Below are 21,698 nucleotides of genomic sequence, written 5' to 3'. Positions count from 1 at the left end.
TAACCAGCAGGTGTCCTCGGTGTAAAGGAAAAGATTATTCCTGGAGATATATATGCTCGAGCACTGTAGCAGCGACCTACAAGAAAAATGTATATGTCTTGACAATCCTGCATCATATTCAGACACATTTTACCTGCTGACCTCTAAATGTATGAAGATAGCCAATAATGGCAACTGTTAGCATTCAGGCTATTAACTTGCACACTTTTGGAGATAATCAGAGATATCTTGAAAGGTGGGATATATCTGCAGTTTTGTTGAGCTTGTAGAGCTCATTGCGTTTTGCAAAATGTGGTACATGAGGCATTTGAAAATGAGAATCTTAGATAATATCCACTAACATGAGAGGCTGAAGAGCGAGACTTTGAAAGCTGAGTGTATGAGTCATTCTTGTAGAATTAGTCTTCTTTGTGGACTCTTGTTTTCATTAAGTCTTAGAATCAGTATTGAGAGTCTGTAAAAATAGAAGTCTGTGGCTGAGAAGAGAGCCCATTTAACATAATCCACCATGGAGTTTTGGTTTAAATACTCAAGTCTAGTGTTTGCTGAAGAGTGAAGTGCTTTCTGTATGAATAACATTTTTAGCTAGAAAGGTGCTTTGCTGAATGAACAAATCCTATTTGTTAACGTTTTACTGACACTTTTGTCCAAAGTGGCTTACTATAAGTGCATAGAACTGCAGGAACAAGAGCTAAATGTTATCAAACATGTTTAATATAAAGTATTTGGGTTGACTTTTGAGCAATAGTTTAAGCGTGTGTTGCGTCATAATGTCACATATGTGATTTGTGGCCCAGTGACCCTAACGGATTCAGGTTTATATTTGAGACCATACTATAGAAAGGCCTATGAAGCTTTTCTCCATGATTTATCATGGTGTGGTACTCCAGGCTCCTTGTAAACATCACACAATAAAGTGACGCAGTTCATCATTAGCTTAGAATACGCAGCAGTAATGACAATGTCACCTCCTCCTTTTACTTCAGTGTATCAGCCGATTACTGTGACATGAATTTGGGTCAAGCTACTCTGCTGGAGTTCTGTGAAGAAAAATGCTGCTGCTGATACAACATGAGATGTGAGCTGTTGGTCAAAGCTGCAATAACAAGCAAGTTGCTTTCATCTTCAAAGGTTATTCCACTGAACGGATGTATTCTGCAAAGGAAACAATCACAAGCTAGTTTTGTTGTTGGTTTGTTATCTCACCCGGGTTGAGATGATAATTTACTGTGCTAGTTTCCTGTGTCCTTTGTGATGTTTAAGATTGTCCAGTACAGGTGATGTAAGCCTCACTTGGACTGGCCAGACTGTCAGTACTACTGCTTTTTCAGTGGTGATTAGAAATTATTAGACAGCAAACCTTTTTAAAAGTGTGCCATTGTGTATTAATTTTGATGTGATTACCATAATATCCAAACATATGCTCTACAATGACAAATGTGAGATTTACTGAATGACATTAAATCAATTTCCACTTTTACAAACTCACAAACCAAAAATACTAACACAAAGATGTCTATTCAGCAACCAAAAAGGTATATTAGTGGTGTCGGGATACACCGGTATTGACGATAACAGTGATATTAAAAAAATTCAATATTGATATCATGTTAATAATACACACATGATAATATTTTGTAAATAATCCAGCACCTCTAAAATCACGCTTTTGGCTATGGTTAAGGACTCTCTCTCCACTCCTCTTTTGAGTGTAACATATTTAACAAAAAAGAGACAAAACGCACAGTAAACAAAGTTAAAGATGAATTTCATTGATACTACTACTATTATTATTATTATTATTATTATTATTATTATTATTATTATTATTATTATTATATTTTCTGTAGGTATCACGATAATATCATTATTGTGAATTATTTTGACCACGATAATAGTGAAAATTTGATATTGTGATATCTAATATATATATATATATATATATATATATATATATATATAATGAATAGTGACAGTGAGGCAGACAGACTTATCAGCTACTATGTCTGCAGCTCACTAATAGATTAAATACATTAAAATATTAGATAATAAATATAATATAGATCAGTTTATTCAAGTTCACACATACAATACATGAAAACAATAAATAAACCAGTGATTAAATAAAAGCACAGAAGGTTTAAGACGGACAGGACATTAAAGTGTCTCCAGACCTGCTCGTATTCCTGAACCAAAAGCAAAAACTTGAATGTAGTTAGATCGGCTACATAAATCATTCAGCGGGAGGACATACTGAATTGCACAGAAGTCGGCATGTATGATGAAAGTCATGACATGCACCTTCAGCATATATTACAGTCACATGAAGGTGAAATGAAAAAAGTGATCAATTAATAATCAGCTCCCATATATATTATATATATTACATTATATATATTATATATATTTTACATAAAAGCACCTTCCCACTCTACTAAAAGTGAAAGTCCATGCTGGTGTGCAGTCGGTGGTTGGACGTCATACACTTTGGTGACTAGTTATGTTGACAGCAGCTGGCTGTGGTTGTGAGTCTTTGAATGCTGACATTTTCATGCTAAAACAAAGGGATTCAGTATTTCCACCCTTTGGTGAGCCTTTGAAATATTGTTTATAACAATAATGGAACAACAAATGCTCCTCTAAAACCCAAATTAATTTGGGCAAAATTAACAAGAAGGACAAAACATATATATTTTCTTTGCAGATTGCACCGACTTTTTTAATTTGTACAGACATTTACTAATTCTAGCAGGGCTTCTATTTAATTACCTGTTGATTATGTTTTGTGTACTTATCAATTGATTTAAGACAGTTTTTTACTCTCAAACTATAACTCAAAGAGCTCATGATAGGTCTTACTGTTTTTGATATCCAAAGCTGCTTCAATGCCTCTTGAAGCTGTAAATGGATTATACCAATTTTGTATGTCGACATATTTTAATTTTTTATATATATGGGATCTCATTCCATCCAGATTTTAGTTTATTAGTGAGAAAATATCTCTGACCATAATTGTTTTTGTAAGGCGGTAAATAAGTACATGTAAAATCGATCTAGTGATGCGTTCCTGACTTGTGTCTTGGAAGTAGAGCAGTAAGTGTTGGAGGGGAGTATTGTTTTGGATCTGAAAGTAAAATTTAATGGCTAGATTATAGAGTGCTCCAGGGATGACGTATTTTTGTAGGCCAACCAGGAAGTTAGGAAGTAAAAAGCTAACGTTAGGCTATAAGCAAACCACGGTTGCATATGTGTAAGTATACACAACGACGCTGTGATGACGTTTTGTAGTCTCAATTAGCCACTTGTTGGCAACCGCCTTTTTTAAGACACCTTAATGCTTCAAAGTTCACATTCATTCATAATGTATTTTATGTCACAGAACAAAATGTTAAAGTCTCTTCAGCTTGTGTTAACCACAGACTTTATTTCAGGTAACTCACTAAAAACCCATTGAAAAAACCTATTGACTTCCAGACGAGGTAACCGGAAGTGCTAAAATGCTAACTCATTTCCGGGTTTTAACACTCATTCCTGTAGCACTCTATTTGTGAAGTTATGAAAAGTCAGGGTAATAGAATATGAAAGTGCAGTGGTGAGTCCAACGGGGAAGGTTGTCAATGGTTTCCTTTGTTGTGAGGGAACAAATTAGGAGACAGGATAATGTTGAAATAATGATTGTATTTAGATATGTGTCCAAGACAGTATGAGATATGGTCTGATCTGGTTATAAACCTATAATTTCTGGTTGAGCTTCTTCATTAAGTTATGAATGTGGTTTCTTTAAATGTGATGTGAATTGAGGAATATTCCAAGGTATTTGGTGTCATGGTCCTGGCATTTGGTTGTAGTGTTTCCTATTTTATTTTGATAAGTTGACTCATGTGTCATGTTTGGCTTTACTTCCTGTCTTTGTGTGTTTTCCCGCCTCCTTGATTATCCTCACCTGCCCCTGATTTTGCCACTAGTCTACCCTGTTTATATACTCCCTTGTTTTCCCTGTTGCCCTGCCAGATTGTCTTTATACCTTGTGTGCTTTACTGCAATTAACTTGTGCAAGTTTTGATTTGATTTGATTTGCAAAATGAATGGGATCGGACATAGATACAGATTTCTTAGGAGAATGAAAATAACAGCCTCATGAAATGAACAAAATCAGCCATAGATTTTCTTTACATACACATACATCAAAGCGGATAGTAAGCAACACACTGACATGCAAGAGCAATAGTTATTTAATTACCCCTTTACTTTCACTCTGTTTCAGAAAACTATTTTCAGGCTTTGGATATTCTGTACAAACACAAAACACCAAGATTCATTTTATATTCAGACAGTTGAAACTTCCAATAAGTGCAAAAGAGTGTTTAAGAAGTGAGGGTGCAGTAGATCGCAGCTGTGCCAGTCGGAGAAGACAACTTATCCCGCTAAATGCAGCTTCCTCACAGCGTGTCCCTGCCAGAGTAGCGTCTACACTTGTCTTGTTGCTCTGTTAAATGGAGAAGACAGTGCAGTAAGACTCTCAGTACTTTACTGCTCTCAAACTGAAGGAGCGATGCACTGATACACTTAAGAAAGAAGTCACTTGGGAGGAGCAGAAAACTAAAAGGGTCACTACTAGTTTATATTTGTCAAAGCAAATATTTTCACTGTTTCATATGCATCATTACGTAAGAGCTCTGCAGTCAACCCGAAACTAAATGGAATGGATACCTCTAAATTTATGTGTAATTTAGAGGCTATCTAACATTTGTTCATTATACAAATTTTTTGCTAGATTGTAGAATTTTAGTTGTCACAGATATTATATATTTATTTTATGATTTTTTTTTTGTTTCAAGTGACAAGCTTGAAAGAAGTTTTTTAAGCAAATAAGCTGTATTGAAACAAGTTAATTATTCCCCTTAGGGTTACAGCGTTATTTCATTATTGTTATAATTATGAAACCAGCATTAACTTAAATGTTGTCCACTTGAGGGCAGCAGAAACAAGCTGTGAACACAACATTGACATATTATCACCTTTAAAGTTACGGTGAGGAACTTTTAACTGGTTATGAAACAGTCTCAATTTAATAGTGATGTCTCTATATGACCTACACAAGTAAACAAGACCATCAGCTAGAAGATTGGTTATTTCTATTTAGTTATTCTTAATGCTTGTCATCAGTGCCACCGGGTTGGATTCTGCACAAAATCAGACAAAATCATGCAGGTTCAGCAACCAGCCCACTGCCGACAGACCCAGATACGGCTTTGTTTGAATGTAAATCCATTATAACCTCCGCCAAGGCCGAAGGCATAGGAAGGAGGTTATGTTTTCATTGGTCTTTGCTTGTTGGTTTGTTTGTTGGTTGGTTTGCTTGTTGGTTTGTCCGTTTGGAGAATAACTCCAAAAATCTGCGATAGATTTGAATGAAGCGACATACATGAAACCTGCCTTGGTGGAGGTCTGCGCTCTCCGAGTGCACTTCTAGTTCACTCTGTTTTAGCTCTGTTTTTGGTCTCCACCGACTCCTGAGGGAAATATCTAGCTCTTTTAGCAGCTAAATGCTCCACTATATTGACCAGCGAGTTGCTAAATCTGCTGTTTGGTGCTGAGCAGGTAGTGTACACTTGGTTTTTAGAGCTTTTTGGTTGAAAACAGCAGCTATATCCAAAAATAAAGTTTTGAGAGAGAACAAAAAACAATAAAGGTTTGGGCCGTATGAAACAATTGTAACAGATATGATATTTTTTAGCGCAGTACTCACTACATAATATTTTACTAACGGCTAGGAGCCTGTACATCCAAACCCCCTCTGGTAACAGACAGGCTGCATAATGTTTTTCTTACCTAACATCACCTGCTCAATTTCTTCACTCTCCTCCACGGCTACAGGTTTCAGCAGCAGGGCAAAAAACACAGCAACGCCAATCACCTGTGAACAAAAACAAGCCACAAGAAAGCAAATTATCTTAAATGTAGTCATATTATCCTTTAAGTAGTGTGACATGCTGGAAAGAATACAGTTTTTAGACTAAATGCAATTTGATACAGTTTAAATGTACCCACCTTGAGAGGCTGCAGTATAAAGATGCTCTGGAAGAGGGAGAGGCCCAGAGACATGACCCACTTGATGGACCCATCTTTGCCGTACGTGAAGCCGTATATCAAGGTGAAGTAAGTGGATAGCACACTGATGGACAGCAACAGGAACCAGCCCAGGAACACACACCACCAGGGCAGCCAGCAGCTCGCTGACCCCTTCTTCCTCTTCTTCACGGGAGGCGGGCTGGGCCCAAGGAGAAGGAAGGAATGAGATGAAAACACACAAGATGTTCCAGTTAAATCAAATATTTGTACTTTATACAGATATATTGTTTCTGTGTGTTGTCCGGAGTGCTGACCAGTAGGCCAAGTGGCTGCTGAAGACCATCTCAGCCTTGCGAACCAGCAGATTGGTGAGGTTGAGGGCCTGCTGGTACTCGTATGGACTCGAGAAGTGCTTTTCATCCAGTTTCTCCAGGCACATCAGGAGATGACAGAGACCAGCCAGGAGGAACTTGCTGCAGTACACCCAGTGGGGGTCACTCTCGATCTCCCCTTGACAGGATTACATACAGACCATTACATTTCTCTGCACAGCATATACACTCCAATACTCCAATACCAAATCCCATCTTTTATTTTAATTAAAGTATTACGTTTATTACCTAATTTTCGAGATTCACATGTTCAGTAGGAATTAATGGGCTTGGGACTGAGAGCAACAGACTGACTGTTGACTGTTATCAGGCCATTAAATAGGCGTTATTGCTCGCTATAAGCATGACAGATGTGGGTCATTAGGGGCCTACGACACCTGCTACGTTGTAAAAGTGAAAGCGAAACTTACAAGAAACACATTCTTTGTAAAAGTGAATGAAACGTTACATTTTTTACACAAAGAAAATGGTTTCTTTAAGTTCAGGTAACAAAACTACAGCTTCTTTAGGTTTAGGCAACAAACCCCTTAGTTAAATTTAGGTAAAAACATTGTGTTTTTGCTTAAAATAACTACGTTTCAAAAGTGAAGGTGAAACTTAACATTTGTGAACACAAATGGTGCCTTCAAATGGGGTCATGTTTACTGTGTTCATGAGAAGAGTCCATATGAACGCCCCCCTCTTGTAAGTGGAAAGTTTCCGAAAGCTCTGAGGACACGACTTGTGACGTGTTTGTTGAGGTCAGAAATGGCGGAGGCCATGGAAGTTAATTTTTCGATGCATGATAAGTTAATATATTGTAATTTTAGTCGTATATTGTTTTTTTTCGTAATTTTATAATATGTCTGAGGAAAATGTTGATATTCCCAACAACTTCATCTTTGTCCTCTCTCATGTCCTGCATTATGTTACCCACTTGCTATCTTGCTAAATTTTTAGCCTCTGTGGCTTCTAGACGCACACAGTAACGTTAATATTATCATTGCTTAGCAGCGGTGTTCTCATGACTTAACCCCCTGAACGCCAATCATATTGTGTAAACACAAGCTCACGAGTCTCATTTGAAGACACGGAAAGACAACTATACGTTGCGAAACCCAGTCTCCTGGGTGAAAGCCCTGCGTTTTGTATGAGTTCCACTTCTGCTTAAGTCATAATTACTACGGTCGCTACAGGTTGTTTTTGTGTTCTTTTATACCTTCTTTTGGTGATTGACCATGTGAATAGATGACAAAACCTTATATATATAACCTAATATTGGGTTTAGCAAGGCCCTACTGACCCACATCTATGGGGCTTATAACCACCGATAATGCCTATTTAATGGCCTGATAACAGTCTAATTGGCAGAGACTCACTTCATTGGTTTGGTCTTTTAATGAGATATATCTGTGCCTTATTAGGACACTGCCATGCTTCATTTTTGCCCTGATTACATGTCTGTTTAGCTCAAGGACCACTTGCGACTTATTCATCCAATTGCCCCATTTTAGCTCTTTTGGATTTTTTATTTCTGTTTAATGTAGTTGTGGTTATTTGTCCTTTATTTACTTTTATTGTACTGAACAAACAGTACAGAAAACCAATTTTTCTTTAATTGAGTCAGGCTAACAGGAGGTAGTCAATGTTTGCTATTTTTCTGTAATAAAAAGCACCTTGCATAAGCTGGATGAATTCATGCACCCTGTCCAAGGCAGGGCCGAGGTCAGCGGTGGACACCAGCAGGTTCATCTGTGACATCTTGTTCCTCGGACTACTGCTCACAGAAGAAATCACCTTCTCTGTATCCTAGGGACATCCGAGGGATGCACAACCAATACCAAATGCTACTTGTATATTGTTAGATCGAACACATGGAAAAGTAAGAGTACATATTTTACAGCAAAAGGTCAGCAGAGGTCAAAGCCACAAGGGGCACTCACAGCATAAACTGAATGGAAAATGTATTTCTGGGCTGCGTTACAAGGTCGGTGGTGAGGCAAGTGTAATTCATCAGAGTAATGCACAAAACAAGTCACACTAAAAAGAGATTAGCGCATGCAAAACACACCTTCAGAATAGCTGGTATGGTAACTGCGGGCGGTTTCAAGTTCTCCTCTGAGACTTCTTTTTTAGAAATCATGCGAGGTTTGATGCTTCGGAAGATGGTGATGATGAGGATGTTGATTGGAAACATGAGAAGACCGCTCTGTACCCCGACCATGAGCTCCTGCCAGGTGATTTTCAATGAACCTAGAGAGACAAAGAAAAAAACAAAGACACAGCGTCAGTGAGTTATGAGAAGCAACTGAGTTGATTGTATGGCTCTCTAAAGTCTGTACACTACCTGCCTGACAACAACATACTGTATACAAACTCAGGTTATTATTGCCTTTATTGAACTATTACCAGTCTATTCTCAGTAATTATTGTCTGATGTGAGTCCTTTCAAGACACAGTTCATTTCATGCTGTTGTCAACAGAAGCAGTTAATATATGCAGTGAAGGTCATCAGCTCAGGTAGCTTTATGTTTGCCTCCTACCTCACGGCCAACCAGCTGATTCTAACAAGAAAACAAAAACAAAGCAGCAGTTTAGAAGTTTAGATCTGCAGATATAGACATGCCAGTGAGCACCATCTACTGGCAAGAAAATGATCTGCTTTTGCAATATTGACACAATTTTCTACTGAAAACTGAGCTTTAACGCTAGGGTTGGTAGTGCTGTTCAAATACATGTTTTGTCATATTTGTTGAAACTGCTAGCTTGACAGCTGAGAGTACTAACAATAGCCATGTTCTCCGTTCACGTTCATTATGATATCTTTATGTTCATTATGATAATTTTGGGGGGCTGGCTTTGGAGGGAGGCTTGAAGGGATGGACTGTCAGTGTTTCCGACTTTCTCACTAAATTTAGTGACTTTTGGAGTTAGTGCTTCTAGCTACTTTTATTGGAAAAGAGTTGGCTACACTGGGCTTGGTTTTTCGGTTGGACCATTTTATCCCCTATTGTACTCTTGCTAGTTTCTCAGCATTACCTACCCTAGCTTTAACAATGTGTGTCATTGTATGTCCTGTGTCCTCCTCTTGGTTACTTATGAGAGGAAGACGGTCCTGATCAGATTTTATTTGTGCATTAAAAAAAAGTGGTGATAGGATGCAAATTCGAAAAGCAAGAGTTAAAGCTAGGGTGGTTAATGCGTTTTAGAAATATTATATTTGTTGAAGTTCGCTTTGGCAATCAATGAATCAAATGCTCTGACAAAAGAAAGGGAAAAAAATATATCTGTGGTTGTTGCAGGACTGTAACAAGCATACGCCCACACGTGTACGCACACATGCTACTTGTATGACTTTTCCAACACCGGTGATCTCAGAGGAAACAAACAAGGTCAGCATTACGCAGAAGTTTGTAAAGATGTCTCTCATCCCACACACATTCATTTATTGTTGAGGCTGTGCTGATGGCGCCTCAACAGATCGAAATGTTTCAGTTGCACATGTGGAAGCAGAGGTGTTGGAGAAGATATTACAACATATCAAGAGACAGCCAATTCACGTGTTTCTCAAATTACACTCTCCGCTCCAGCTCACATACTGTATAGGCTCTGACCGTTAATCCAAAACTTAGAGACCTAAAGAAAACCTCTCATTATATTACAATTTAGATGTTTGTTAGGTTTTATGATCAATATAGTAACGTTCTTATAAAACTGTGGGTGTGTTGTGTAAGTGACCTTATATTCTAGAGATGCCTATAACACAATCGCAATCAACCAACAACAACACAGATGACATTAACATAAAGATTAGCTTTCCCTCTTTAAATGAAAATTTGCTCTTCAGGTCATAAAGCCGTGGCAGCTGTGGCTCAGAGGGTAGAGCAGGTTGTCCACCAATCGGAAGGTCGGTGGTTTGATCCCCGGCTGCTCCGGGTCACATGTCGATGTGTCCTTGAGCAAGACACTTAACCCCAAATTGCTCCCGGAGGCATAGCCATCGGTGTGTGAATGAGTATTTAGATTAAATCCTGATGGGCAAAGTTGGCACCTTAGTAGCCTCTGCCATCAGTGTATGAATGTGTGTGTGAATGGGTGAATACTGACATGTAGTGTAAAGTGCTTTGAGTGGTCGGAAGACTAGAAAAGCGCTATATAAGTCCAAGTCCATTTACCATTTACCATTTACCATAAAGCCACTTAACAGCTAAAACAATTAAAGACTCCGCAATTCACCTAACTCGAAGAGTACTGCCGAGTCCTCGTCTACAGGAATGTTCCAGAAGGCGATGTTGATGGCCATGGTGCAGAGGAGCAGGCTCATGCAGCAGGAGACCCTCTGGGCTCGTGTGAATGGACTACGTGAGGGAGGATCCACTATGGACACCCAGATGTGTTCATCCCTGAAGCCAGTGGATGTTCTACTCTGGAAAATATTCCTGGCAGAAAAAAAACAGAAACCCATAATATTGACACATCCTCAAGAGCAGAGTTGGTTTATTTCAGACTGTTATCAGGCCATTAAATAGGCATTATCAATCGCTATAAGATGTGGGTCAATAGGGGCCTACTACACCCAATAGTAGGTTTTATCATCTATTCACATGATAGATCACCGAAACAAGGTATAACACAACATGACAGCGACCTTTAGTGACCATAGTAATTATGACAGGAGCAGAAGCGTAAGTCAGGTGCTGTAGTACAGACAGTGTGAAATGTAGTTATTTTAAGCCAAAACATGATGTTTTCCCTTAAACTTAACTTTGTGGTTTTGTTTCTTAAACCTAAAGAAACCTTTTTGTTTGTGTTCAAAACGTAACATTTCATTCAGTTTCAGAACGTGTAGCTTTTAAGTTTCGCTTTCACTTTTACATCGTAGTAGGCGTAGTTGGCCCCCATCGACCCACATCTATGGTGCTTATAGCGACCGATGACACCTATTTAATGGCCCGATAACAGTCGAATTGGGTGCATTTCAGCAGTGTAGAGTTGTCTGACCTGAAGCTGGCGATCTCGTTGTTCTTTGCAGCATTGAAGGTTTTCTTGTCTCCGTGGTCAGCACTCAGCCAGCAGTCACAGAGGAAGTGAAACACATGTTGTGTTTGGAGGTCTTGTATGGTCACCTTGTTTATATACCTTATTATGAGGGGAATTCATGAAACAACAAACATTATATATTTACCATAGGGGTAGTTTTATGTGAGAAATGTAAATGTTGGATAATATTTAAGCTACACTAAGCAACTTTGCAAACAGGGAGCAGCAAACGGCAGCAAAAGGAGAGAATTATCTAACTATATTATGTACGTTATTTAATTTACTTTCCATTTACCACTTACTGTACGCAGAGATTTCTTGCCTGTGGGCAAAGCCAATATTAAAGATAACATCAACCTCTGATAGTGTCATAGTATCTTATTGGAAGTACTACAGTACTGTACATGTTGTGTGATTCTTTATGACCAATCTTATTTCTGTAATATACTATAGCTCAGATCTATTCTCCCCCCAAAGCGTGAGTTTATGCATGTGAACGGTCTGGTATTTAATGAGAAGTGATAACAAGGTAGTGCTAAATGATGAGACAGGCCTGACATTTCAAAGTGTCACCGTGAAGAAGCCAGCAAGCTGTCCTGCAGAGAAGCAATAAACGCTACCTGCACGCAGCTCTAACAACCCTGTTTACAGCTTCACAGTGACACCCACCAATTATGAATCAATCCTATAATAAAAAAAAACACACAACTATGTAAAGATCACGTCGAGGTACAACCTAAAAATGACATAAAGCCGCAAGCAAACTTAATTTATACTGGTTTCAAAACAAATCATGCCGTTTTCAGATAGCTGCCTGCCAGGAACAACTTTGGGAAATTAGCGTTTCTGTCAGCATTGTGGTCAAGACCACCTAAACCGAGACAGAGTCATGACCAAGACCAGAGTGTATCGAGACAAGACCAGGACTTTGAGGGGTTGAGACCAAGTCAAGACCAAGACCCAAGCAGGGCAAGACCGAGTCAAGACCAAGACCAGTGTGAGACACACTGCATGACACACTTAACGATAAAATGTGGAAAATGCAAACCATAGGGATATTCTTCTTCATTCACCTTTTACTGCCATATATACTGTATATATGTATATGTGTATGTACAAGTGTTACCAGATTCGAGAAACGGCTTTATAAAATAATTGAAAGGTATTGCAGAGGTGAATTTTTTGTGAAGGAATTTTCCTTTGTTTTCTATGAGCAATGACAGTGATGATGTTAACAAATAAATCAGACGATCCAAAAGCAATTCAGTGATATCCCTGCAGTTGTGCTCTTGAAATTAAATAGTACTTAATGTTAATAACTGTTAATAGCTTCTCTAGTACCATGATGGGTGACCTCCAGAGTTGTCGTGCTGCAGCCGGAGGTTTCGCACTTCGCCCAGTGGGAAGGGTGTGGCCAACAGGAACATATCGACAGCTCCTCTCTCCAACACAGGCTTGTCGGGATCTGTGAGGTTCTGTATGTCACTCTCGCCCTCTGAGCCAGTCAGCCTCACTGTCACCTACAGGGCAGCACAACGAACAGATGTAACAGTTCACACATCAGTGACCTGAACCAAGATTGTGTGATGACCACACTATAGTGTCACACTTTAGTCCACTTACTACAAATTCTCTACATTTGACAAAACTGCCGACCATTTTCTAAAGCAAGCCAAGATGTGTGGTGCCCTCAGTAAAATAGGCTATTTCAATTCTCTGTCAGAAACATTAAAAAGAAAATAAACATACTGTAATTCTGTGAATGAAAGCAGACTCTTACATTGGCAGTAGTCCCAGCATTCTTGCGATTGCCAGTTTGGACAGCGATCAGATAGTTGTACTGAGCGCCTGGGTGGTTGTCTTCCAGTAGAGTCATCTTCCTCTGATAGTTCAACATAAACAACATAATATGAATGTGTTGGCATACATTGCTGTATTTGGGCAGTGGAGTGAATATGAAGAGTTTCGTTTCCAAACAAAATATCCACCATTCCCAAAAAAAGACATTTTGGCTTAATGTTGGGAGACAGTACGCTTATGTCTCGCAACGTTCCTACATGGTAACATTGCACTCTGGGTTGAAACCAGTGGTGGAATGTAACTAAGTACATTTACTCAAGTATTGTACTTCTAAGTACAATTTTGAGGTACTGTACTTTTCCATTTTATGCTACTTTATACTTCTATTCCATTACATTTGGAAGCCGTCAATATTGTATTTTTTACTCCACTACATTTATTTGACAACACTAGTTACTTTGCAGATTCACATTATTAAAGGAACATTATGTAGGATTTCAGGGATCTATTAGCAGAAATTTATATAATATTCATAACTATGTTTTCATTATTGTATAATCACCTGAAACTAAGAATCGTTGTGTTTTTGTTAGCTTAGAATGAGCCCTTCATATCTACATAGGGAGCGGGTCCTCTTCACGGAATCCGCCATGTTGCCCCAGCATGTTTCTACAGTAGCCCAGAATGGACAAACCAAACAGTGGCTCCAGAGAGAGCATTTCACGTTTTTACGTTACTTGAAGGCCACCATAGTTCTCCGACACGCTTGTGAAACTGCGGTAACATGAGCCGCAGGGTGGAAAACTATGGTACCGCGAGCCGTCGTCTGACACATCACAATGGTTTTAATACAAAAATTAAAATTTTTATTTTCATAAATAACAGTATTTATAATAATATAAATAAACAATTGGTCCCTGATATTGTTGGCTTAAAAGTGTTTAGTCAGTTTCACCACAATTTAAACGTTTATTAACAAATACGTGCAGCCGGGCAGATGAAAAGGTGTGAGAAAGTATAAGAAAAGTGTATTTCTTTCTTTCTTTTTCTTTCTTTCTTAATTTATTTGTCCATTTGTTTCCGCAATGCAGAAAATGTGGAAGGGTACCCACCAGCATTTTTTTAAAATTATTATTATTATTTTTAGCACGTGACAAGCGCCCCCTAGAAGATGCCCCCCTATAGGTAACCGCCCATATGCCTATGCCTCAAGCTGGCCCTGCTTCCTATTGCTCCTAAAGTAGTGTTATTATGGAAAGGATGGCCTCTGAGCGAGGCGAACGGCGTTACCACGGTTTTGCATTTGGCGGCTCACGTTACCTCACGTTACCGCAGTCTTGCAATCTGCAACCACACCACTAGATGTCTCCAAATCCTACACACTGTACCTTTAATGCAAAATATAAATAAACTAATAAAGTATTTTGTATTATTATAGATTAAGCTAGCTAGCTAGCTAAATATCTAATTACTTCTTCCATCACTGGTTGAAACCTCACACATTAATTAATAACATAATATGAAGAACACATACAAAAAGACATGTTTTATGAGAGCTATTTGCAGAGACTGACCTTAGAGCGGGCCCTGCGGTCAGCATAGCAGGCCCACAGCAGAGTGGCCAGGTAGAGCCCAAAGAAAGTGCACAGCAGAGCCAGCACCACGTAGTTTTCAGTCACGCTGGCAAACAACTCTGCTGTGCGAGATAGGTCCACGTAGTTTGGCTTCACAAAGAAGGAGCTCCCAAAGAGAGTGAGGTGGTTGCACAGACACTGTGTTCGCTCCGGAGTGCTTTTATCCCCCACCTGAGACGAAGACGGCACATCACTGTCTGATATGCAACATTACTGAACATGCAGAGCCAAGTTCATCAGACTTTATCCAGGTGGAAACTCACCTGGCAGCCATCAGTGCTCCAATTCTCCCTCTTTATGTCCCAGAACAAGCACTTGCCCATAAAAGAAGAGATCCTCAGCGTTAGGTCTGGCTCCCAAGTGGAATTGAAGAGGTGTGTATCAACATACCAGACTCCAGTAGTCTGCTGCATCATCTCAGGGGTTATCATCCAGCGATAGCCTCCTGTTGCAAAAATCAGCCAACGTATGACCTCATAATCCAAGAACCAATATAGTAATGATATATTCATACATGAGAGAAGTGGGAGCACATAAAGCAAACCATGGTAAAATAGTGTCTATTGCTATTTTGTGTTATTATTAAACCCACCTGGATCACAGTGGCCCTATGTCATTTTTAAACTCAGTGACTATTCAAATCAGAGGTGAGGGTATGCAGCAATGCCTGCTTGTAGTGACAGTTACCTGTTATGCTCAAGATGGTCCTGTTGCTGAAATGTGTGGCGTTAGGAGGGGACCCTGCAGACAACCTAAGAGCCAATGACACATTGGCACTGGGCTCCACGCTGAAGAAGATGGTCACATAAGGGTCAGAGATGTTGAATCTGGTCACCACTTTCATGTTCTTCTCCAACACAGTACTGTTCGTCTCTACTGAAGCATTTGGGTGAGACAGAAAGATCTGGAGAAACCAGACAAAGCAAGTTAGTATTACTATTAAAATGAAACTGTCATGGTCCTGTGTTTTGGTTGTAATTTGTTTCCTGTTTTATTTTGAAAGTTACTCTCCCCTTGTGTCATGCATTGAATTACTTTCTGCCTCTTTCTTTTTCTGTCTAACAGCTTTTTGAATTTTGGCTCGTCAAACTGTCATGTGGGTCCTACTCTCTGAACTAAAACTGTAACAGAACTGTAGTATGTTAATCCATCAAAAATATAGCCCTGCATCATATGCTACAAAGATCTTTAGTTGCATAATTAAGAAGAGGTATATTTCCTCTAAACAATAAAGTTGGTAGATTCAATAATATCCAGGACGAAAATAGATTGTGTGAACTCTGTAGGAAAGGGAGTTTCATTTTCCAATGGACTGTATATACGACAATGATATAAGAGCTAATTTTTCATGAAACGGTTCTAAAAAAAGAGAGAAATATTTATATGTACAGATGATCAAATTGGCATGGTTATTTGAAACTGATGTTTTTGCTAAGTTTGTTTCAAAACTACAGAGAAGAAGGTGAGTTGACTTTAATATATCTAGTAGCTTTAACAGCATTTACTTAAAGGTCCAGTGTGTAGGATTTGGCGACATCTAGTGGTGTGGTTGCAGATTGCAACCAACACTGAGTACCCCTCCGCTCACTCCTCCCTTTCCAAACCAGCTGTAACGTGAGCCGCTGAGTGCAAAACCATGGTAACGTTGTTCGCCTCGCTCAGAGGCCATCCTTACCATAATAACACTACTTCAAGTCAGACGGCGGCTGGCGGTACCACAATTTTACACTCTGAAGCTCACAACTGTGTCTGAGAACTACGGTGGCCTATAGGTAATGTAAAAACGTTGAGGTCTCTCTAGAGCCAGTGTTTGGTTTGTCCGTTCTGAGCTGGAAACATGGCGGAGAGACATGGTGAACTCCATGAAGAGGACCCGCTCCCTCTGATACGAAGGGCTCATTCTAAGCTAACGAAAACACAACGATTCTTAGTTTCAGGTGATTATACACTAATGAAAACATAGTTATGAATATTATATTCCATTTCTGCTCATAGATCCCGTGAACTTTCTGTAGTAGCCTGTCATTTCAAAACTTTTCCTGAAAGCCCATGTGAGTATATTTATATGCATTTATATGCATGACACAATAATAAAGAAAGAACACTTTTTCTTTTTAGTAGTAGTATATTTATCACCTTTTCTCCCCAATTTGTAACAGACATCTCATGTTGGTTGTACCTCTATATTCTCTGTCAGGTTTGTCAGCTTTATGTCTGTGGTTCCATCACTGAGTAAAAGGCTGCAAACTGTTCCTGAGATGTTGTCGTCAGATGGATGGGGATTCTTTGAGAATGAAGCCATCTAAGAGGGAGAAAAACTCTGCTTAAAAGGCTGTAGATGACCAAAAAAAGGTGCAAACACACACACACACACACACACACACACACACACACACACACACACACACACACACACACACACACACACACACACACACACAAGGCTAACACACAGACCTGAGCGATGATTTTGCTGTACCCTCCTAGCTGTGACTCAAGTGCTGCAAATGATGGGAGTACGACGTACTCCCCATCTTGCTCTGAACCCAGCACAGCATTGCTGAGGCTAGTAGGTGTGTGTCTGCGGGGAGGGAAATACAATGAGGAATATACTGTATAGCAGTTTTTTAAATATACTTGCTGCCATATTCATATGCTCAAAAATGGAAGAAAATGTGTTATAAAGAAATATCAGGTGAGTGATACTCTGAAAGGAAATACCTACGTGCTCTGATAGATGGTGCCTGTTGGGTGCCTGATGATAATTCTCTCTGTGGTTGCCAAACCAATCAGCACCGAGATAGTCCGATAGATCTCAAAGACCTCCTCAAACAAAGACTGGAGAGGGCAAAAAAAATTGCAACATCACCTGATTGTAAAAGCCATAACGACGACATAATGTCCCAGTACTTACGGTAGGGTTTGGGTTGGTCTTGATGTCACATTTGTTCACTGAGAGGAGGAGGATGCCAGTGCTGCAGTTGATGATGTGACTGATGGTGTTGTTGTTTTCCAAAGCAAATTCTTTAGTCAGCTTTTTAGTACCTGCCAACAAATACTGAATGAATTTGTCCTGTGAAAGGAAAAAATAGGCGTTCATTAAAGGGGCAAATGTTTTTTCATCCACTGGTCAATTTAGAGATTTTTGGCTATTTTGTTTCCATAACAGAGTCAGACTAGTGGAAAGAAAACCAAAATACACATTTAGGTGTTTATTTTACGACACTTGGTCTATTTGCGTCTGTAGATTTCTCCTAAATTCACCCAAAGTTATTATTAGATAATGCCTCATTTTGCATATTTAAACATACTATTTCAGAAAACTCTTAATACAAAACATAATTATAAGTAATCAACTGCGGACGTTTCATGGTGATATCTAATAGTTACAATCATTTACCCTATTCACCTGTAGTGTCTTAGAATTTGACAATACATAAGGTTGTTTTCTCAAAATGATGTTTTTCTCATACTCTGAGCATTTTAGTAGCACTTACGTACCCCAAACTTTCCAGTTTCATTCCTATCTATGATCTGAATGTTTTTACAGAGAGGGTTGTTCATGTATCATTCATGGCCTAATTCATATATATGTATATTTTATTCCTAAAAAAATATGGCAGTATTTTCTGATATATGGAGTGATAAAAAAGAGATAACAAAAGCCCCCTCTGTAAAAACCTTTGAATATAATATGTCAACAAAATGAAATAAGAATCTGGCTTTATCCAATGTTCAGATTTTCAATGCAAATTAGCACATATTTGATGAGATAATGCTTCATTTGCAAATTTAAACATGAAATTTCAGCAAACTTGTAATACAACAACTAATGTCTTAATGTAATTAACCAACTGGGGACGTTTCATGGCGATATCTATTAGTTAAATGTATTACTCTGTGCACCTAGTGTCTCCCGTTAATGTGCCATGACGTGCCCTCAGCATAAAAAAGGTGAATAATGCAACAACAATAATGTAATACTTTCCAAAGTGAAGAAACCCACCCTGTTGTTGTTTGTTGGCTCCCCTTCTATCGTTTCCATTCGATATAGTTCTTTATCTGCTTCCTGTCTCAGAAAAACAGCACTTGTGAACTTTGATGTACAATTAGCTATTCAATGACCTTTATGATTCATTGGTCAAACATCTATATGTGAAATTAATGAGGCATCATCTCTCACCTGGAGAAGTTTGTCAATTTTTCCAATAGCTGAACCCATGGCATTTACATCCCTTTTGGGTCCTGAAATCAAAGTGTGTTTGAGAAAGAAAGAGAGGCAGAGACACAAACTCAGTTTAATGACTGTTCTGTTCCTCCCTCTCATTGTTGATTGAAATGATGAGACACATAACGTTTCAATCTAACTTACGAGATCTGGTTGCACGGCTGGACACCACTGTGTTCTGCAAAGAAACAAAAAAAATGAACAAAACTAACATGAAAATTGAGTCTGGATGTTTATGCAGCTTCTTACTGAGCGTGAAATGTTTCTCTTACCTCTGTGTTTGACGAAGACACACACTCATCTTTAAAACAAGAATGACACTTTTAACAATCAGCATGTTGCATATAAAGTGAAATAAAACAAAGAAAACTGTCATAAACTTCGCTTAGTTGTAGTGAATACAAGAGAAGAAAGGAGGAAAGGAAGGAAGGAAAGAAAAAGGTGAGGAAGGACGGAGTGAAATTAGTGATTAGGAGGCTGTTTATCATACTGTGGGTGCAGAGGAAGCCTCGTCTCTGGTTGCAGTCAAATGTCGTGACGAGCTGAAGAGGATCCAGCTTCATGTACGTGCAGTTGCCCTTTGAAATGTCAGCATTCTCTGTTTTGCAAAAAAAAAGTGTGTGTGCCCATAAACACACACAAACTCACGTTAGGAAAGCTTCATTTTGGGCTTCAATTGCATTACCGTGAACCCAATAAAGACACAAACAATCAGGGCTGCAACTATCAATAATCTGTTTTTAAACCTAGTGGATTAAAGGGGGAATTGCACATAACATCAGTTACAGTTACCAGAGCCCAGTGTAAAGTGTTCAAATGTCTTGTTTTGTCTAACCAACAAAACCAAAACATATTTATTTTTAATGATATAATACAGACAAACGCAGCTAATCCTCATACCTTAGAAGCTCGAAGCAGAAAATGTTGAAACAACTGATTTATCAATTATCAAACTGTTGCCTGTTAATATTCTGTTCTTGATGGACTCATTTCAAGCACTCTAAATAATTTTAGTTTAGTAAGGACAGGTGGCTTTAAACCAGTGAATACTGTAGTGACATAAAAACTAAAATTGACAAATTCAAGGACAATATGAAAAAAGTGCCTCGACTCAGCGACGCTTTAAACAAAATCAGATAAAACTTTTATGATCTAAATACTTTGTTCTGTAATTTCATGATACAGTAAATACTTTATGGTGTCGTCTGGATAAACAAAAAGTAAAGTTTGTCCTCGAACAAAGAAATTCTTAGTCGACTAATACACACATGATTTTGTTGACTTATCAATTAGTTGATTTAATCGACAGATCTGTGAAACTGAGTTTCTCCACAAAGAGTCACACAAAAGCACCACTTGTGCATCTTGTGTTTACCAGAAATGAGCCCATATGTTTCCTAGAAATAAGTCATTCAGCATAAATAAGGCATCAAAACAACTAATCGACTCAAGAAATCTTAGTCAACGAAGACCAAAACAATCTTTTAGTCGACTGATCAACTAAGAGGGGGCAGCCCTACTAAAAGTTATGTATTTAAAAATAACAATTTACATTTCATTAATTATCTGCTAATCACTCCAGTAATGATTTTGTATTGTTTAATTGTTGTATTTTCGGACTTAAATAAGAATTTTGTGAATTTTTTTACTGTATTCCGGGAAAACTCTTGTACTGCTGTCTGTGTTAACATTAAACACTGATTTGCATTTGAGAAGTTTGTCTTTTTTACCTTTTGTTAGATGAAAAAAATTATATATAAAAACAAATTAAAATTTCACATTGTGTTCGTACCTGCATTAAAACATTTCAAATGAAATCCCGCCCTTTCTTATTTGCATAAGAAATTCGGGAACTTCCCTTGGGATAATTTTGTGGTATTGTGAATACATTTTTCTAATGTGTGCTGTTTTTTCTTTGAAATCTTGAATAACCTTTAGCCACAAGGCCTCTGATAATTAATCAAATCAAACAACTTTAAAAAAAAAAAGTAATATTTTTGTGCTTGAACTATCCACCATTCTGCATATAAAGCATGTGACACAAAGTCTCAAACAGACTTGATTTCAAGGATCACAGGTGAAAAACACTCACTTATGGTGGGCTCCTGGTACTGCCCTTGGACCCCGTCCCCCAGCCACCAGGTGAAGCTGCTGGTGTTTCCCTCTTTGGGGATGTTCTTCAGGAACATTTTGATCTGGTAGTTCATCACCTTCAGGAGCTCCCCTCCGCGCTTTTCACAGCTGCTCCTGGCTTGGGACCAGGCTTCAGATCCCCCAACAAACTCAAAGCAGACATTTCTGAAAACAAATTCACACCGCCCAGGGAAGTCGATGCCTGTACAGGCCTCAGACTTTACTTCCAGTAAAGATAGAAATCCAACTGAAATCCACAAAAAGACGAAGGTTCGGAGTAACATGCCCATAGTTATTATAAATTACAGAGCTGAAGCACATAGTGCATGGTGCAGGATCTGTTGCTGGAGCTGAGCAAGATCACTTTCGTCTGTCACATGGAAATCAGGGAGCTTTCTCCAGAAAACACTGCATACGTTC

At 38.7% G+C, this 21,698-nt stretch overlaps 3 protein-coding genes across 3 annotated transcripts in view; all 3 read right to left on the bottom strand.

Moving 5' to 3' along the window:
• slc22a31 (solute carrier family 22 member 31) overlaps positions 1-21,698 on the bottom strand; it is a 284,522-nt gene that overhangs the window by 138,614 nt on the left and 124,210 nt on the right. The gene's annotated exons all lie outside the window — the stretch shown is intronic.
• Positions 4,243-6,575, bottom strand: LOC141762061 (polycystin-1-like protein 2). Its single transcript, XM_074625885.1, has 4 exons — positions 6,387-6,575; positions 6,052-6,271; positions 5,833-5,917; positions 4,243-4,486 (listed from the first exon to the last, which is right to left on the bottom strand). Exons 1-4 carry the CDS (start codon positions 6,509-6,511, stop codon positions 4,440-4,442), a joined length of 477 nt encoding a protein of 158 aa, XP_074481986.1. The 5' UTR covers positions 6,512-6,575; the 3' UTR covers positions 4,243-4,439.
• On the bottom strand, positions 8,019-21,352 carry pkd1l3 (polycystic kidney disease 1-like 3). The gene is made up of 15 exons (XM_074625283.1): positions 21,238-21,352; positions 19,101-19,162; positions 17,832-17,990; positions 17,643-17,755; positions 17,375-17,498; positions 17,097-17,219; positions 15,605-15,821; positions 15,181-15,362; positions 14,858-15,088; positions 13,264-13,365; positions 12,825-13,003; positions 11,445-11,582; positions 10,680-10,882; positions 8,515-8,696; positions 8,019-8,252 (listed from the first exon to the last, which is right to left on the bottom strand). The coding sequence occupies exons 1-15, from the start codon at positions 21,350-21,352 to the stop codon at positions 8,067-8,069; spliced, it is 2,316 nt and encodes a 771-aa protein (XP_074481384.1). The 3' UTR covers positions 8,019-8,066.

Source organism: Sebastes fasciatus, chromosome 2 (genome assembly GCF_043250625.1).
Source record: "Sebastes fasciatus isolate fSebFas1 chromosome 2, fSebFas1.pri, whole genome shotgun sequence".
Taxonomy (NCBI): domain Eukaryota; kingdom Metazoa; phylum Chordata; class Actinopteri; order Perciformes; family Sebastidae; genus Sebastes; species Sebastes fasciatus.
The sequence above is the reverse complement of the archived record's forward strand: the minus strand, read 5'-3'. Positions and strand labels throughout refer to the sequence as shown.